General features: G+C 43.1%; 1 protein-coding gene across 1 annotated transcript; it reads right to left on the bottom strand.

The window, feature by feature from the left end:
- Positions 1-4,519: 4,519 nt before the first annotated feature.
- Positions 4,520-18,753, bottom strand: LOC310800227 (extracellular calcium-sensing receptor-like; the record flags this gene model as incomplete). The annotated part of the gene is made up of 6 exons (XM_083662812.1): positions 4,520-5,433; positions 16,267-16,390; positions 16,534-16,761; positions 16,964-17,764; positions 18,006-18,171; positions 18,515-18,753. The coding sequence occupies 6 exons, from the start codon at positions 18,751-18,753 to the stop codon at positions 4,520-4,522; spliced, it is 2,472 nt and encodes an 823-aa protein (XP_083518938.1).
- Positions 18,754-20,494: the final 1,741 nt, after the last annotated feature.

The raw sequence follows: 20,494 nt of genomic DNA, 5'->3' as shown, positions 1-20,494 counted from the left end.
ACTGACCCCGTGGATTGAAACAGGGGTCACCGGAGCCTTGACCCTCCTCAAGTCCACCACCTATATCTATATATATATATCCTATATACCCTATATCTACGGGGTACAAGGAGTGTAGTTATAGTATAAATACGGGTTACAAGGAGTGTAGTTATAGTATAACTACGGTATACAAGGAGTGTAGTTATACTATATCTACGGGGTACAAGGAGTGTAGTTATACTATAAGTACACTCCTTGTACCCCGTAGTTATAGTATAATTACACTCCTTGTACCTGTTACAATTATAACCAACACAGTCTCACAGAAAATTGTATAATACCAACGATATGGACCAACGTTGCTTTTTTACAATTTCGGCTCGAAAATTGTAAAATAGTAACGTTCTGAGATTTTAGGGTTAGGATTAGAGTAGGGGGAGGGGTTAGAAACAGAAAATCTCCGTAAAACACGCCCAAACCACGCCCACCGCTGTAGACACATACGTTCCCATTTTACAATTTCTTAGCCGACATTGTAAAATACCAACGTTTGTCCACAAACGTTGGTATTTTACAATTTTTTTGGAGATCGGGTTGTTATAACAGGCACGCTTGTGCCCGCCCCCAATTTGCATTGCGCAAACGCTAAATTAGCGCTTTTGGGAAGATAGAGCCCTTAGAGTCCCACAGGCTCGGCTGAACAGACAGATAAACTCTTTTGTTCCCCAGTCTGTCAAGCTGCTAAATCAGTCTAGGTAGGGACTATAATCTGAGGCAATGCAGCCACTTTGTTTTTGTTTTTCCCTTTCTTGTAATGGATGTATTCCCATCTGATGTCATACATGTTGAAGCACTTGTTGCTGTACTGTGTCTGTTTAAATCTGTTTTTGTAGTTATGAGAAACAGTGTCTTGGGACGCAAGACACATTTCGGACTTGTCCCACAATAAAGTGAAATCAACTCAAAAATCTAATCAAATCTTCTTGGCAAAGGAATGTGAGTTTATTGCCACAGGTTTCATGACCTCAGACTGGTGTGAGAGGGAAAGTCATTAACTCATTGGGTGCCAGCCACTTTTGGAAAACGGATGCTCCCAGTGGCAGCCCTTTCAGAGCGTTTTCAGTGATAACTCAAGACCCACAGAATATTGTGTGATATTACTATGTAAAGATCGAACACGCCCAAAGAACGATGAGACTCTCTTGTATCATCAGCAAAAAAAAGTTTATTGATATCATTTTCCGTTCTTTAGTTATCAGCCGGAGAAGATAGGTTGATTTCACCAAAAACAGACGTTTCAAACTAGAAGCTGACATAATGAGCCTTTTGTGAAATGAAGCATTTCAAGCACATCACTGACTCTGAAGCTAATATTTTCTGATGTAGTGACACGTCAAAAATAATTTCCTTCAATAAAACAGCGAAAACAAAGGAATTTTGATATCAAAATAATATTTTTTAGCTGCAACCAGCAGCGCTGGCCCCTGCGTGTGCAGACCATACACCTACTTGCTGGTCTTGATTTACAGTTGGTGGGCATCAGGTGACTGTCACATCACTGACTCTGAAGCTAATATTTTCTGATGTAGTGATGTGGTGTAGTTGTGTGGTGCCCTGCGTGCCCCACCCCCCTCAACTGCAAACTCCTCCTCCGTGGGAGTGTCTCTGGTGGCTCTGCTCGAATCTCTGCTACCTGCGTCAGGCGACGAATCTCTTCCTGCTGGAGCTGGGATAAACTCATCCCCACACTAACACACAGCCTGCATGCCAGAGCTGGGAGAAACTCATCCCCACACTAACACACAGACTAACGCACCCAGCGTCTATTTTCGGAGCGCTCCGCCGTTTTTGTGCGCCGGCTCCCAGCGCGACACCGAAAAGCCAAACCGGACTGCTGAGAATGGTTTGGCTTTTCGGTGTCGGGTGTCTCCTTTTCTGGTGGCTAATCGTGTGGAGAAACTATGCAGCAGAGACAGAGGGGCTCAGTTGTGGGAGCGGATTGGCTGCTGTTCGCAGCTAACGTTGGCTCCAGCCAGAGCAATCTGTGCCGCTCTGGCTCCAGCATGCATCGGTTTCTCTTTCATAACGGCTTCTTTGCTGTTTTTCCTTGCCTTTCTCTGGTCTGGAGAGCACTGTCGCCACCTATTGGGTCCGTAAAATAGGTTATACACCTTCAAAATCCCCCATATTTTTACAGGAGATGCATCAGGCTTTGATCCACGTCCCACCGTCAAAAAACGCAATTGACGTCTTTAGACGTCATTGGCACTCTACGTTACTATTTGAATTGACGTCTTTAGACGTCATTGGCACTCAATGAGTTAAAGTCAGAGCACACATTTCTGATATCTTTATAAAAGCAATCTAAATTCATGTCATTATTATCGAATACATACAGTTAACTCCAAATATAATTGCTGAGTAGTTTGATACCAAACACACATAGTACAGTATTTAATATGTTCTAAACATGAATACTTAAAGATATTAAACATTCTAAGTTCCATCAAAGTTGGTTGCATGCATAGTGTTCATTGGTGCATCCAGTATTAAAGTAGCTGGACTTTAATCAAGAAGATAACTTTGATTTGAAATGTTCTCTTTAAAGTTCACTCACAGTGTGTGTGTGTGTGTGTGCGTGTGTGTGTGTGTGTGTGTGTGTGTGTGTCTGTCTGTCTGTCTGTGTGTGTGTGAGAGAGAGAAAGAGAGAGAGAGAGAGAGAGACTAGTGACCCCTCCTCCTACCATCACCAAGCCTTACAAAGCCAAGAAGAGAGCATAAAGAGGAGCCCCCTCAGCCAGCTGGTCCTGAGATTGACTCCCAACCCCCCCCCCCCCCCCCCCCCCCCCCCCCCCCAGCATCAGGTCAGCCCTCAGTCTACCCGGCCCAACCAAATTATCACAAATCAAAAAGAAAACTATATTACCTATTGGAAGAATACCACAAAAACCCAAAGTAAATTAGATTGCTATTTGGCCCTAAATCGAGAATACACGGTGGCAGACTACCTGACCACTATTACTGACCCAAAAATGAGGAAGACATTGACCAGGTACAGACTCAGTGATCATAGCCTGGCAATAGAAACAGGCAGAGACCGACAGACCTGGCTACCCAGAGAGGAGAGGCTGTGTTCACTCTGCTCCCAAGGAGAGGTGGAGACAGAGCTGCACTTCCTGTTACACTGTGACACATATAAAGAAATTAGAGCCTCAAGTACAAAGGATTTGAAAATATCACGGACACATCTGCACTTCAATATCTTCTGGGAGAGAAACCTGAATGCACCATAGCAGCACATTATGTGTGGAGCTGCCATCAGCTGAGGGACAGCCAGTGGACAGGAGAGCCATCCACATCTGGCTGAAACACAGAACACCTAACACACTGTATTATTTGCACTAGCATCCAGTTTATTGGTTTGCATGTTTACATTTAAAATTGTAAGTTTTTAAGTTTTTAAGTTTTAAATTTGTCGTTCCAAATAGGTTTTTTGGTCAACACAAATACTTTATTTTATCTTCTATTATATTTTATTCTTTTTTGCTTTGATTGGATTTTCGCCCTCTTCTGAAGATTTCAAAATAACAATGGTTATTTACAGATTCTGTGAATTTTTGTTAATACACTGTAATTGCTCTCTATTTGCACTATCACCATTTAACTGCCCATTTATTACAGTTCTGTTATTATTCTGAATAGATTCCGGTCAACAATAGTCTTCTATTATATTCTATCTTATCACATTCCATTCCATTTAATTTTCTTTTCTCTTCCTCTTTGAATATCTTAAGATTTTGTGATTTATGTTACTGAGTAACAAAATGCCTTGTTTTCTGTTTTTGATTCTTTGTAATTGCTAAGTGTTGCTGATGTATGCTTTGGCAATGTAAGATGCACCTTATCATGCCAATAAAGCCCTTTTGAATTGAAATTGAATTGAATTGAATTGAGAGAGAGAGAGAGAGAGAGAGAGAGAGAGAGAGAGAGAGAGAGAGAGAGAGAGAGAGAGAGAGAGAGAGAGAGAGAGAGAGAGAGAGAGTCTTGGGTCCACTAATAGAAGGAGTTCCTGGAGCCTGGGAATAGTTACATGTCAATTTGTTTGTTCCACAAAGGGAAAAAGCACTTTAGAAGGGTGTTTTTAATCCCAGTACTCTGTCTTTGCTCCGAGAGAGGGACATGACTGTGCCCCCCACCTTTGTGGAGCTCTGCAGGGACGGCCATAAACTGGCCTGCTGAAAAGACTGGCAAAGGTCAGTTCCTGTGACAGTGAGAATGGTGAGATGAGAAATTTGATACACATGCCTGACCAGCCTATGTATAAACTGTTCCATAGTTTAATGAGAATTTCCTTTGATGAGGCAGATGATCACGCTACATTACACGTGAGATGCCTAGTACTGTTAAAATTACCAATATCAATGACAGAAGCCAAAGCTAATTATAATAGTACCCTATTGCATTCATGAATGAAATGTGTTTCTACTGAAACAAGTTCCTGTCATTCTACTACATGTATGCCTATTATATTCACTCATCATGATGATTTTGATGGCATTTTACCCATCATGTTCTTTTTTGTATTCTTTTCTGGCTTCAATACGATTATGTAACATTTTGGAATAAAAATCAGGATTAGCAGTGCAAAACTGGAGCCCAGAATTGCAAATATCTCCACAGCAACACTGAACTTCCCTGGAGAGCTGACATATGCAGGGATAAAGGTGATCCAGACCGCACAGAATATCAGCATGCTGAAGGTGATAAATTTGGCTTCATTGAAATTATCAGGCAGGTTCCGAGCCAAAAAAGCTAGAAAGAAACATAACATAGCCAGGACTCCTATATACCCCAACACAGCCCAGAAGCCTACAGCTGAGCCTAATGCACATTCTAAGATGATTTTGTCTTTAAAGTGTTTAAAATTCTTGAAAGGAAAAGGAGGAGAGATAGTTAGCCAAAGTATGCAAATCAGGACCTGTATGAGAGTGAAAGCCAGAACACTGAGTCTCTGCTGAGCGGGGCCGAACCATTTCATGATATTACTCCCTGGAAGTGTAGCCCTGAAGGCCAGTAGCACCACTATAGTTTTCCCCAGAACACAAGACATGCAGAGGACAAAGGTGATCCCAAATGCTGTGTGTCGCAGCATGCAGGACCACTCAGAGGGCCGGCCGATGAAGGTCAGAGAACACAGGAAACACAGAGCCAGGGAGAAGAGCAGCAGGAAGCTCAGCTCAGAGTTGTTGGCCTTGACTATGGGGCTGTTCCTGTATCTGAAGAAGATGAAAGCCACCATAGCAGTCATGCAAGTTCCTAACAGGGCCGCCGCCGTGAGCAGTGCCCCCATAATCTCTTCATATGACAGAAACTCTGTCTCCTTCTTCTCACAGTCATCTCTTTTCTTGTTTGACCAGAATTCAGGATGGCATCGCTCACAGGTGATGGAATCTACAAGTTAAAATCAAAACAGATATTAGATTTGCTGAGCAGCTACCTTATTTTCCCACGGCGGTGGCAGCAGGCCAGGCCGGGGTCAGAAGATGCCAAAGTCAGGACACTCATTCAGTCACTCGCGCATTTAGTGAAGGGGCAGGGCTAGGGAATAGGGGCCGTAGCGAGCGATAGGTAGGTCCTCCAGTTGGGGTTTGATGGGTGGGTAAGGGGACTGGATAGGGGGTGGTGGGAGGGGGTGTGGTCAGGAAAGGGGGTGGGACTAGGGAAGAGGTAGAGCTAGAGATAGGAAGGTCGTAGAGTCGGGATTCGAGGGGTGGGGAGGGAGAGTGGGTAATGGAATATGGGTGGTGAGAAGGGGGCGGGGTTAGGGCTAGGACCATTTGGAAATGATTAGCGTGATGTTGAGGTACCCCCAAAATATTACCTAAAGGGCCATAAGGGTGGGCTTCAAGGTATTTGCACTTGTTAATTTCTTGTAGGCAGATAGATGGTTCAGTAACACTACATGACCACCAGGAAAGGAGCCATAACAGCTACATTGTGTCACGGTCCTACTTGTTAATTTCTTCCTTCTTTTCCAATATTTTATTTTCAGTCCTTTATTAGGGGTTCAAGCCCCGAAGGGGCTGAAACCCTATTGTTTTTGTGCTGGTTTATTATTCTCGTTGTTCATCTGCCTTGATGCAAATTCCTGTAAGTTGGTAAATGGCAGAGACCTGAAATTTGGCACAGTGACAAGTCAGATATTGGTGGCTGGTTTCTGCTCAACAAATATTTTTCGAAACGGCTTGAAGGTGGCGCTATAATTTAAGGTCTTACGTTAAAGGCCATAACTTCCACGCCGTTTGTCTGATTTTCAAACTTTCTTTTTCCAGATGTTCAGGTGAACCTGCTCTACAAATTTGCCATAAGGACCATCAAGGTCCGTCTGGATTTTTTTTTAGGTATTTTGAAATTGGAAAACACATTTTTGACATATCCTCCTAGACCGTTTGACCGATTTCCACTGAAATCACCAGGAAGCATCTATGGAGCAAGCTCTACAATCCTGATTTTTGGATTTTGGAAATCTACTTTCGTTTCGGAGATATTAATCGTTAAAGTTGTGAGAGGGCGTGGCCTCTCAGCTAAATTGTCATAACTTCATGATGGATTACCGAATCTTCACGAAACTTGTTGGAGATCTTCGGAGACCACCCCAGACCATGTCTGTGAAATTGTGTGAGCCATAAACGCCAGAAATGGGTGTGGCATAACACAAAAAAGCGGGGTCGATGGTGTAAGCATGTAATAACGGTAAATAAGGCCATTCGCGTAATCGGTTGCAAACTTCTCAGCCTCATCTGGAATGACATTTCTGACATGCTATTTCACAAGTTGACCAAAAGGGGTCACCGCAGATGTAAAAAGTGGGCGTGACCTAACACAAAATGTGCCGTAACTTCACACCCGTTTGTAACTCCCAGGCTGTTTCTCCAATTTTCAAGCAACTTTTTTCCACATGTTCACCTGAACGTGCTCTATACAAATTTGCCTCAAGGACTATTCGGTGTTCAATTTGCGCAAGGCTTGAACCCCTGCCATTGCCGCTTGCAGCTATATTTCACCTTATGTTCATACGCGGGGATGGGCCAAATTCTTCCGGGTTGTGTTAACACTTCCGGCGGTCACGGCGCGAAATACAAAAGAACGTCAGAAGAGAGTTGTTTTTGTAGCGGACAGTGCAGGGGGTAAAACAAAGAACGTAGCCTACTACTTTGAGTTCGGTACACAGCAAGCAAGTGGAGTATCCACTGTTAGCCAGGTCAGATAACGTTATCGTCGACAATGACGAGCACTTTCTTGTAAAACACACCTGGACTCCAACAAAGAAAGCTTCAGATATGGTTTTCTCTCCTCTGAGCGCAGCGCGAGCCACTTACCCGCAGACGTTAACCTAATTCCCTGGAATGCGAGAATTAACGAGCCAGTTACATGGCATTGCATTCTTAGACATTGCCGTTTGCTTTTATTTGGTATGTTACATACAATTGGCTAAATTATTAGTTAATTCAGAGTTAGATGATATTGGAGCAGCCGGCCTTTTTCTTTCTTTTAGCCGGAAGTCGTGACACGACCACACAACCGGGTCAAATGGGCGTGGCTACATAAGGTGAATAGAAAAGTAAATGGACAATACAAACAGGCTCAGACACAGGAAAAGAAAAGAAAGAGAACAAAATACAAACATCAACATTCAACATTACAACATGGTACTACCAGCCGCATAAGGTGCTTATGTATTTGTAAGAGATAATGTGTATGGGATCCCACGCGAGGTCCATTAGATACCCGCCGAGTGAGCAATCAATTACCCCCAACCTCAGTCACTTGTCATTCTTAACCTCATCAAAGTATAAAACAGGTCCCAGATAGCTGAGAACCTTTTAAGCGAGTTCTCAGGGACCTGAGTCTCTCCACCTGTACAACAGAGATCATGTCCATCAGCCACACCTGAAATAAAGGTGAAGAGGAGGACTTCCATCCCTTCAGAATGAGTCTTTTGGCGACATTTGTCCCCAGTCAGACATTGTTGCACAGCTGTAGGGAAGTTCAGAGAGGACTCCGAGCAGCCGAAGATGGCGAGTTCTGCCTCTGGCTGTAGGGTTATTTTGCATGTTAATTTCCTTCTAGGCAGATAGACGGGTCAGTAACATTACATGACTGCCAGATAGCTATGTATAGAAAGGAGCCATGACCATGCTATGACAGCTACATTGTGTCACGGTCCTGCTTGTGTACGGTTGTACTTTTCTGGCTGTCCACCAGGGGAGGCATATCTGAGGAAGAGGTAATGATGTGGATGTCCTTATAGAGGCTTCCATAGCAGTGTTATCCCTTCCCTTTTCATGTGTTTCAGTGCACGGACGTGGACGGTTTGCGATTTTGTTTGTTATAATGTAACGTTACATGTCTGTCGGCATCTTGTATTGTTGTGTGATAAATGTATAAATGAACAGCGTAATGCTCATAACCGCCAAGTGCTACCAACACACCAGACAGAGCTGTCCAGACAAGCCAAACAGCAAGACTACCCAAGACTGCTAACAGGTGAGCTAACACCTCTGTTTGATTAAGACAGCCATTTATATGTCATGGTTCCAGTGTTTTGCTAGACATGCTGAACAACAAGCTCTGATGAATGTTACTGTTAATGCTAGACAATTGCACCATTACTTTGTGAATACTGATTAAATTATTTTGTGGGGGGAAAAACTCTTCCTTGGGGGCGGAGGACGGTCGCAACTAAATTACCCCATTGGCTCCAGCCTTGATGAGTTGTAACTTTAAGCTATGTACTGTACTTTGCTACCAACCTATCTGAATTAACATCGACACTACAAGAGCTGTCAAACTAGTGTTACAGACATCAAGTGAGCTAATGGTAGCTATTGACTGAGAGAGGAAGCAATTGTTTTGAGTCTCTGTTGAGTGATTTATTTATCTTCTAAAACCTAGACAGCCTTTCCTCAAAATTAACAAATAGAAATATTGCTAATTTTCCATGCTTATTTCTAGTGCTGTGCTCCGGGTTGTTCTGAGCATGTGCAGTTGAGCAATTGTGCGCCGCGGAACTCGGCTGCCTTATTATAGTATTGAGATTATCAGAGTCAGAAAGAATGGTGTTGAGGGTGATGGCGTTATTTGGAGCCAGAAGTGACGGCGAGATGATCGGCGAGCTGTCCGATCACTGGGCCAATCATGCCACAAAACAACATTTCTTTTATCATCTGTTTTACTCGATCTGGGACCATATTTACAAAATGAACTCCATGCTGTATTGGTGAACACTTGAAACTGAGACCATAAACTCATTGGAAAAGTGTTTACGGGGGCCATAAAACTTATTTTTGCACCCAGTGGAGTCGCTCCCTGCAGGCCATTCGAGAGAATGCAGCGAGCTAGCCCCTTGGTGATGACTCATTGAACTGTCAAGAAAATGTCCTGTACATTGTTGATTTAAATTAAAGCCCCTCCCCCTTTCCTGATTGACTGGTTCTTGATTATCTATTGATTTGGAAGCCAGAAAAACTGGAAAAATAAACTATTACAGATACTAGAAATTAGCATAAACTTCACACTCTCATTTCTAGGGTGGAGACCCTGGAGATGATGCGCCGTGGGCTCATTTTTTGTGTGTGTGAACAAACTGATGCCGAAATTCGGCCCTGCACTCAATTGGGTCCCCAGCAGCGCACCCGCCAAGTTAGAATTTGATCGGACGAATGGTTCTCGAGATAAAGCATTTTGTGTCGCCAGTAGGTGGCACTTTGACTATGCACGTATCCGAATCACACGGGTTCCAGCCAGCACACTCCCCATGTTTGAAGTGGATTGGATGAATCAAATTTTTTAGTGACAGTATGTGGCTCTATGACTCTGCGCATGTCCAAAATTGGGTATCGCACTCCGTCGAGTTCCCAGCAGCGCACTCGCCCTCGATTGGATTAACGATTCTCGAGATAAGCCGCTTTTTGTGTTGCCAATAGTTGGAGCTATGACTATGCGCATGTCCGAAATTGTGCACTGCACTCCATCAGGTTTGGCAGCGCACTCCCCAAGGTTGAAGTAGATCGGCTGAATGGCTCTCGAGATAAACCGCTTCTTGTGTCGCCAATAGGCGGCACTATGACTATGCGCTTGTCCGAAATTGGCCAACGCACTCCTTTGGGTTCAGGGCAGCGCAGTCTTCAAGTTTTAAAGGGGGACTTACCCCCCAGATATGTAACAAAACGGTGATTTGAAAAAACCTATGGAAAAAACCAAGAAATTACATATACTCTTGTCTATACTATACTCTTTGGCTGTGCTCAGCTCAGGAATTTTTTTCGGAAATCGACGCCATTACAGTTTGCCCACCGCCTCGAAAATAATTTATATGAGAGCTGCAATATCTTTATAAATAACAACTAGCCAACGCTGGTGGACTGTATGGAAACAGCATTGCTCAAAATGGTTGAAAGTTATATCAATTTGGCCATTCAGTGGCGAACTAGAAATGTAATTATTTTTCTCCCATGTATGTGTGTGGCGGCTTGTCTAACTACGTTAGGAGAGACTAGTGACGCGAGAGCACAGCACAATAATGAGGACAAACGCCCCGCTCTCACGCTCATGTAATCACAATGCGAGATTTCTCCACGTCATTCCCTCGTCCAACTTGCGATATACCGCGCCATGAAATCAGTTTTTAATTTTCGTTTGGGGGCTTTTCGTGATTCTTGTTAAAAAGTTACTGCACCTCTGATTTTTCCTCTCGGGCGCAGCGCAGGGCAGAGCTGCAGAGCTCCCACCTCCTCCTCCTCCTCGGCCCATTCAGTCTGTCCAAACTCAATACCGATCTAATCTCAGTATGAGATGCAGGGAAATATATTATAGTAGCCGATGTGTTTAGAGCAGCTTTGTCACGTTGTCACGTCGTAGTATAGCGTTATATTTTACATGTGCGCTAAACTGCGATGAGATTTGTTTGCGGAAATGTCAGACTGTTCTCACCCCATGCCCAAGCCCCCGCCTCGGCCATGAGAGCCGAGGAGGGCTGCTGCTGCTACTGCGCGCGGCCCGGAGCTTGGGGCTCGTGCATGAGCATACGACTCTCTCCCGCCTGACTGGCCGGGAGAGAGTGCTTCCAACTCGGACTGATAATATAAACAACATCATTTGAGCTTATCCAGGTAAGATATTAATAAAGTAATGACACATTCAGCGGGAAACTAACTATAATTAAGACATGTGCCAACTTTGACGACGTTTGGTTCAGTATTTTAAGAGCAAACAGGTTTTTTTAACTTCCTGAAAAGTTGCTGTTTTGGAGGTCCGAGGTCCTGGAACGACACCGACGATATATGGAATTCTGGACAAAATTATATCTAGGCTACATAAAAAAACCCAAAAAAAAACAGATTTGCATCTGAGAGACCAAATCTCATCATAGGGCTCCTTAGTATGAAAAAGGTTGGGAATGATTTACAGCAACACAATGCCATGTCCTTCCTTTTATGATTATAGTGGTGTTTATTGATAGTATTGTGTTACATAGGAGTTGGTAGGAAAATAACAGGCGATTGTAATCAATTAACAAGTGATTAACAGGTCAAGTGCCATCATGGGAATAGGCTTGGAGTTGTGAGGAGCCGAAATGGTACAGGGGGAGTAGGGGAGTAACTATCTTGAAATCCCATAGTCTTTGGTTCATCATGACATCACGACGTATCAAATCTCTCCCATTCATTTGAGGGCAAAAAAAAAGCAGTGTTCCACCCATGCCAGTTACGCTGCTGAAAAATGATACAAATGGTAAAATGGCAACAGTTTGGTCTCAAATGTGAAAATTTTGACCAGCATTCTTCACACACCACCCCCAAAGTCATATATATTGGTTAAAAGCTGAAAAAAAGTGTTTTGGGGGTTAGTTACACTTTAAGTCGATCAGAGGAACGGTTCTCGAGATAAACAGATGTTTGTGTTGCCAGTAGGTGGCGCTATGATTATGTGTGTACACGAAATCGGGCTCCACACTCCCCTGGGTTCCTGGTAGCGCACTCTGCAAGGTTGAAGTCGATCGGATGAACTGTTCTCGAGATAAACCACTTTTTGTATTGCCAGTAGGTGGCCTTATGACTATTTGTGTCTACGAAATTGGGCACCGTACTCCGCTAGGTTCCCGGCAGGGCACTCCCCAAAGTTGAAGTTGATTGGTTCTTGAGAGAAACACTTTTTGTACTGCCAGTATGTGGCGCTATGACTATGCACGTGTCTGAAATTGGGCACCGCACTCCGTCAGGTTCCTGCACATATAAACATATACGTAAATACCAGAGATGGGAAGTAACGAAGTACAAATACTTCGTTACTGTACTTAAGTAGATTTTTCGAGTATCTGTACTTTACTTGAGTATTTAATTTTCTGACGACTTTTTACTTTTACTCGTTACATTTTAACACAAGTATCTGTACTTTTACTTGTGTACATTTTCAAAACAGGTTCGTTACTTTTGTTTAAATGCAGAGAATGTAATTTAAAAACGAGTAGAAACGGGAGAACGGAGCAGAAGTAATAGACAAGTTTCCCAGCGCTGCTGATAAAAGCTCATTCCAGCTCCGCCAAAAGTATGACTTGGCACTCCTCCGGGGCGTGGACAAAGAAGCACAAAGAAGAGAAACACGGATTTTCTCTGAGGGGAGACACACGCAGACATTAGGAGCCGTGCAGACAGCCAGCACTTATTAGCGCTCCTCTTTTTGCAATTAATTCTCTATAAGTACGCGCTTAGCGCGCATCTCTTTCAAGAAGCATTTCATCGCGTTTAAAAGCTGGTGGTGTTTTTTTTAGCGCAGCGCTCTGGGCGCTGAAAGCTGAGGAAAGTTTAACAGGAAAAGCGCCCTGCTCCTCTTCACTCCTCCCACCTCGAGTCTTCTCCCAGGAGAGGAGGATTTTCATCTCGCTGCTTCCAGAGTTGCCAGTAATCTGGCTTTTCCAAGCGTTCTTTTTTAAATAACCGCATGGCCCCTTATGGTGTTGTTCTAACACATACATTCAGTTTGTGCACTGTCAACATTCAGCTAATATGGAATATGGTGGTGTTCTAACACCAGAGACAGTTCTGTCTTAACACGTTCACTGCCAATGACGTATTAATACGTCAAAAAAAATCCAACGGTTGACTGCCAATGACGTATTAACCCTTGTACCCTCCTTATATTTTTTGCCTGTTGCACTCCCTCATCCAGCAGCTGGATGTTGATAGTCAATAATATTCATAATAATTATTATAATTATTATTATGATTTTTTTATTGATTCTTATCCATTGGTAACTTCATCCCTCATACCTCATATCAACATGTCATGCTTACTCAGAATTTTAACCCCTCAAATGCCAGTTTACTGTACTTACTGTACAATCAAATTTACAGTAGAAAAGACAAAATATGATTTTTTTGCATACCCATCAATGCCACCTGGATATCCCCCTGTGGGATTATTTTAGCCTGGGATTTCTCACATTTTTCGCGGAGGAATTATTTTCTTACCTTTTCATCTTTTGAGAATTGCAATCCTTATCATTCATCCATATTTTTTGCCTATCTGGCTGCTTGCCAGATATTGATCGATACACGACGAAACTGGCCGGCTCTATGACACGGAAGTCCACAGAAAGTATCTGGAAGGCGACCCGGATGTTGTTCATGAGCGATCTTTGCCATCCGGGTGACTGGCCTGTGGTGACCTGGTCGCAGAGCAGCAAGGTTGGAGCGAAGAAAGGCAGACCTCCAGGAAAACATCCCCACCGAGCCGTCCAGCAACATTAGCCGAAAAAGAGCCTCGTTTCACGGCTTTGGATTTACTGTGCATCGGTGCTTTGAGCGCACCTCAAACGGGGAGCGATAGAAAGCTGCTACAACCACAAAACACGACGACGTTAGAGATCTATGGTCAAATTTCGACGGCGATTCCAGAAATGCTATCGGCGAGTCGCTACGACGAACGAGCGCGGAGATACGCACGTATTGTCAATGAAGGTGAGTTTCATAAAAAATCATGAAACTGCTAATTTTCGACTGCCAGCTAATTTTCACAAAAAACATAAGATAGCTTCATTGATCCATCAATCTTGGTCTAAAGGCTTCAAATCAGTAGTTTGCACTGGAAAATCCGGGTTCCCAGGTCATGTGACATGTGACATGTGACAATCACTGTACTGTGTATTTAATGTTAAACTGCATGCAATTGGTTGCTGTGCCAACACTGATCAAATAGGGGGATGGGGCCAAACACAATAGAAGCTACAAATTTGATGTATTGACTCTAGCTGAGAGGTGTAAGATCAGAAAAATAATTATTTTTGGGGAAAGTACGTGGGAGTCCAAATTTTTTTTTTGTTTTTTTGCTAAATTAACATTGAAATCAATGGGAAAAATATGCAATGGATTTTGAATGGTTGTAACTCCACCAAATGTTCAACAAACTCCAAGGTTAGATATTAAGGTCAAATTTAAAGGTGTTTGGTCCAGGATGCCCGCTGAAAAAAATAAAATAGATTAATTTTGTAAAAATTTCCTGGAGGTCTCAAAAAAGTGGTTTTAATGGTTTTAATAGGATCCAGCTGCTGGATGAGGGGGGTTAACGTGATTATAGCGCTTACTTTTTGCCAGGAACACTTTTTTAGCATGGCGGAAGGTTGAATTACCATGATAAATCAAAAAAACATGATTTGGAAAGTTTCAGCCCTGAACTCCCAAAACTTTTTTTTCCACAATTTTTTTTTTCTCACAAAATACACCTTACGATCCATCTGCTGGATGAGGGGGGTTACGTCAAAAAAATGATTTTTTTTTTTTGACCGTGGGATGTGCATCTAACACTTTTACATCTCTTATATAAATATTGGAGCCACCGAACGTGTACAACCCATTCCACCGACCCACTAAGTGGCGACAGTGCTCTCCTAACTAGAGGAAGGCAAGCAAAAAGCAGTGTGAGGAAGCCATTCTCATGAAAATGGATTGGCGAAAACGCTTTCGTTTTCACGCTGATTGCTGGCGGTGCGGGATTGCAAATTTGCATAATAGATTACGGGTGGAACACACTTTGAAACACGCAGCATAAATATGACCAGAATCGCAAAAGCTTCATCAAAGCTCTCAACCGAAACTCCAAGAAACGAGCGAGCCCATCCAGACTTGCACAGCGGCCGCCAGCAGACAGGCACAGTAGCAGCAAAGCAGTGAGCCTGGTGACGCGAGGTTACAGCAGCAACAGAAACAAGCTTGTGACACGCCCGCTGCAGCCAAGAAGAACACACACGGAGGGAGGAGTTTGAAGGAGAGGGGTGTTTCCTGCTGTTATGGAGGAAATTACTGTTCAAAACTATTGTTTAGATGTCTGACGTCTTACTGATGCCAAAAATGAATGGTTAAAGTGACTGTTATCTCAGAATAAATTTTCAGACGCTGAAACCATGCTGTATTCAACTGCTAATGCTTACATAACTACTAACTCTACAAACTAACTCTTTTAGACAGAGAAAGCACACATTCTATTAGTTCTTTTGAGATATTGTGTGTTCACAAAATCCTAACAGAAACGAATCCTCGGCTCTTGAAAGATGAGCCAGAATCCTCAAAAAAAAACCTTGGCAGAAGCTAACTACAGTATTGAAAAACGGCTGGCAGTGAATGTGTTAATAATAAACATTGAATTTGTGAATGTGATCAACCTGTGGACATTCAGTTCCTTATCCATTAGGTATCAGTATCATATCAGTCTCGATTATTGTGATTCTGCACTTTGTAAGGGACACATTGTAGGCCTATCCAGCAGTTAAACTTGTCTAACTATTTGCACATTCATATATCATGGAAATATTAATGAGGGAGGACTAGATATGATTTTAATTGGGGTTTTTGTGTGGAAAAACCATAGCACACTATTTAAAGTAGAGTTTTAAGATGTGTAAAACATTTGTAGGGGATCTTTTATCCTCAAATTATATTCTATGATGTGAGGTTCAGTCATTCAGAAAGATACGGTAAAAATACTTTTACTTTTACTCGTTGGGTACATTTCAGAGCCTGTACCTTTTTACTTTTACTTGAGTAAAATAATTTAATCAGTACTTCTACTTTCACCGGAGTAGTTTTTTACACAAGTAACTGTACTTCTACTCAAGTACAGAATGTCAGTACTTTTCCCATTTCTGGTAAATACTGCTATTATATTTGAATATTTATTTGCTGATATTGAATTCACAGGCGTTATCCTCTGATCCATTAAATAATAGAGTACCTGTGGTATTGCTGACTTCTCCCTCTGCACATGGTATACAGTCATAGCAGCAGACCGGCTTTCCTTTCTGGAGGACCTTACGGGTTCCTGGGGGACAGCTCTCACTGCACACTGACACAGGCACCTGCATGAACAAAAAATCAGTATGAGATACACTTTGATATGCTGTTGTCTTTACAAGTCACCATTTGGAATTCTGATGAAATAGACATTACGATACAATAATCCCATAAGTTAACAATCCATGAATGATCATACAGTATTAACCTGTTCTGAGTTCTGTGCCCAAATTAAGGACTTCGTGTGCAGATTTAGCTGTTTTTCTGCAGGTAAAGATGCGTCATAAAGACCAACGGTGACAAACTCCACACTGCCATCTTCGTTCGGCTGCCAGTTTATGATTTCATACTTTGCTGGTGGGTCTCCATTCCCATCAAAGTAAACGTCCTCCCCGTCCTTTGTCTTGAACTGAACCTTTTTTATGTGCTGCAAAATCTAAGCAGATAGATATTACTTTACTTATTCCATTAAATGTAAACCACCTCGTATTAGCTCTGCAGAATGATGGACATGCAACAGTTTGTTAAACAATACCATTAAAAATTTAAAAATAAATCTGTTCACTTTTGTAACAGATCTGTGCATCTGTGATGCACATAATGTTGACCTATCATTCAGGCTTCAGTATTCAACTCACCGTGAATGGATCTGGCTGTACCTTATTGCCACATATTTCTTTACAGCCAAGAATACTATGTAGTGCGTGAGCCACAGCATACACTCCTTTATAGACATTGTTAAAGAAGGGCATGTATGACATCATATCAGTGAAACGGTTTTGCTGCCCAGACAGATCTTCAGACCCTGTACAGTATCTCTGAGTCCCTCTTGAGCCCGTCGTCTGCTTGAACCTACAATCAAATACTGTCTCCCATAATTCTGTGAACAATTCATTATTACTAGATGAATTGAGTGACTTTAAATCCAACATGAACTCTCTCATGCCTGTGATATGGACCTTGGGGATGGACAGCCCTATAGCACCATCCAGGATGTGGCGTCCCTTCATAGCTGCAATGTCGTGAGAAAGGATCCAGCCCTCACAGCCTACCCACTGGTACCCAGTCAGGTTGTGGGGGGCCATCTCATGTATTAGTATGATCAAATCATGGGCAGTGAGGAAAGCGACAATCACCTTGGAAGTGGAAGCTTTGATAATGTCAATTATTGCCTGTATTTTTTCTGGTGGATCTGTTCTAAATAGGGATACAGAGTACTCTAGACAGATGCCCAGCTTTTGGGCCGTCTCTGTGAATATGGCCATGCCTTTATTGCCATAATCATTATTGGTCCTAATTGCCCCGACCCAAGTCCAGCCAAAGTGCTTGACCAGCTGGGCCAGAGCTCTGCCCTGGTAGAAGTCACTGGCTATTGTTCTCAGGAAGGATGGGTACCGGACTTTGTCACTGAGACAAGCACAGGTGGCCCAGTGGCTGATCTAGGGAGTAGAAAGGAATTATTCACAAGATGAGGATGCAAATTCTATAACAATGTACAGAGGAAAACATAGAACACAGCAGTCATTCTCTTAAAACTGCCTTTACTGTGAGCTGTCAGACAAATTGCAGTATAATAATTATTGTATTATCGAGAAAATGAAACTAAATACATTGATCAAACTGTGGCCAAGGTCCATTACAGTACATCATTATACATTAAGTGTAAAAAAAAAAACCCACCAATGGGAGGTGAAAAGGTCCAATGACAGTGGATATAGCCATGGAAGGAGAGGAGGAACCCACTCCTATAATGGCCTGCACTTGGGCCGGTCTGGTGCAGGGTCCCTTGGAGGGTGTGGATAAATCCTCATTACCATTAGCCAAGGCCAGTGCCACCCGTACTGCTCTTGGAATGGAGTAACATGAATCATAGATCTTGTAGCCCAGAAAGATGCCAGGCAGCAAGTCTGTGCTGTTGTTAATCTCCTCAATGGCAAAGAGCATAGCCTGAGCAAACTGGAACCCTGCCAAAATCAACCTTAACCCAGATAGTTATAAATAGTTGGTGTTATAGCCAGTATGTCCTTCAAATGAAACACAATTACTGTAAAAGTGAGATGAGCAGACATTTCTTATTTCACAACTCAGTGTGATAACCTTTTTTAATATATTTTTTTGTATCTACCCAACTCTTCTAATCTTCTATTTTACTTACTGTATGTCAAACAGCTTGCTACAGTGTGATTTACCTTGTGCACTGCAGTGGTGGTGGTCTGTACATGTAGGTGTCCTGTCTGGCTTTCCATTTCCAGTGTAATTCGAAGATTCCACCCAAGATAATGTCCCCATTCTTAGACAGCTGAGGGATCTCTGGCTCCCCTATCTGCAGACACACCGGCTCCTCAGCCCCAGAGAAAGATGGCACCAGCAGCAGCAGCAGCAGCAGCAGCAGGACCCAACCCTGCTCTGTCCACCTTTGGGTGGACATCATACTAAAGACTATTTACACACCAAGAGTGATGTGAATATACAGCACGGAAATGCAATGCAAATTTTTACCCACCTGTCAATCACAGCAAAATGTCTTTCATGTCGGAAGTGAATTTCTGAAAAATCAACCCTGGTCCGGAAAAACACATTGACTGATATACTGTAGGTTCAAAAAATATTATTGACGGGCAAATTAATCGCACTAAGAAAAAAACACATGTTGTAAGGACCTTAAGAGACAAACTGCAGGGCAGCAACAGGTGCACCCTAAAAGATGCAGGGCAGAGCTTGCATCTGTATTTATAGATATTAAAACATGCACACATAGTAATGAACAGTGATGTTAGGGCTCCACAGGGAGGACAGGACAGAGGAGGGAGGTGCAAAACTGTAAAGTTCTTAATGAGTTTTGGCTGGATCTTATGAGGAGCCTATTCAGTCACATAACATTGTGGTGTTTTTCCATTCGATATTTGAATGTCTGATTTGCAGCACTTTGAAAAATAATGGAGGATGAAGGAGTGCTAAAGCCTCAAAAATTATATTTTAAATGGTTAAAGGGGAACTAAACTCCCAGAATCAACCTCTCATCTTGGGTGTTGCCCGGAACACAACAGGGTATAGTGCCCAATTTTGGACATGCTTAGTCAGAGCACCACCTACTGGCACCACAAAATGCAGTTCATCTTGAGAACTGTTCATCTGATCAACTTCAAACTTGGGGAGTGCGCTGCAAGGAACCTGACGGACTGCGGTGCCCAATTTCGGACATGCATAGTCATAGTGACACCTACTGGCAACACAAAAAGAGGTTGATCTTGAGAAGCGTTCATCCGATCGACTTCAAACTTGGAAAGTTCCCTGCCGGAAAAAGGAAGGAGGTGGCCAATTTCGGACACGTGCATACTCATAGTGCAACACAGGAAGCAGTTTATTTTGAGAACCGTTCATCCGATCCAGTGGCGTGCCTGACCAAGTTGGTGCCCTAGGCAAGATTTTTACTGGTGCCCCCCCCACCTCCCCCAAAGAAAATATTATAAAAATTATATCGCAGCTAATTCCACCACTGCAGTGCAGGCTCAGAATCGCCCTTCCCCAGTGGCGCTGTAAGTACTTTTAGGTAGGGGGTGCTGTAAGGAAGGGACTCTCAGTGCTGCCCGCGAGGGCAGCGCCGAAGATGTCATTATTCAGTATCTTCTCCTTTTCTCACTCACTTTCATGTAAGCACCTGTGGTGGCCAATGCCTTCCTGTATGCTATAGTGTGCTGGGGCAGCAGGCTGAAGGCAGCGGACGCCAACAGACTCAACAAACTGATCCGTAAGGCCAGGGACATTGTGGGGCTGGAGCTGGGCTCTCTGACAGCGGTGTCGGAGAAGAGAACGCTGACCAGACTACGCTCCATCATGAACAATGACTCTCACCCACTCCACGGCGTGCTGGTCAAACACAGGAGCACGTTCAGTGAGAAGCTGATCCCACCCAGATGCACCACAGAGAGGCACAGGAAATCATTCCTGCCTGTGGCCATTGGACTCGTTGATGCCTCACTAAAAAGAGCACCTCGGAGACACGCCGATAGGTTAACTGTGCCTTAGCTACGCCACATGCAATGTGCAAGTTGATTTAGTATAATTCCAGTGTGCAATAACTGCAATTTGACACGTACTGTACATTCTACTTTATTCTACTTTATTCTATGTTATTCTATGTTATTTTATTTTACTTTATTGCATTTTAC

This window comes from Poromitra crassiceps (genome assembly GCF_964638095.1).
Source record: "Poromitra crassiceps genome assembly, chromosome: 2".
NCBI lineage: Eukaryota > Metazoa > Chordata > Actinopteri > Beryciformes > Melamphaidae > Poromitra > Poromitra crassiceps.
The sequence above is the reverse complement of the archived record's forward strand: the minus strand, read 5'-3'. Positions and strand labels throughout refer to the sequence as shown.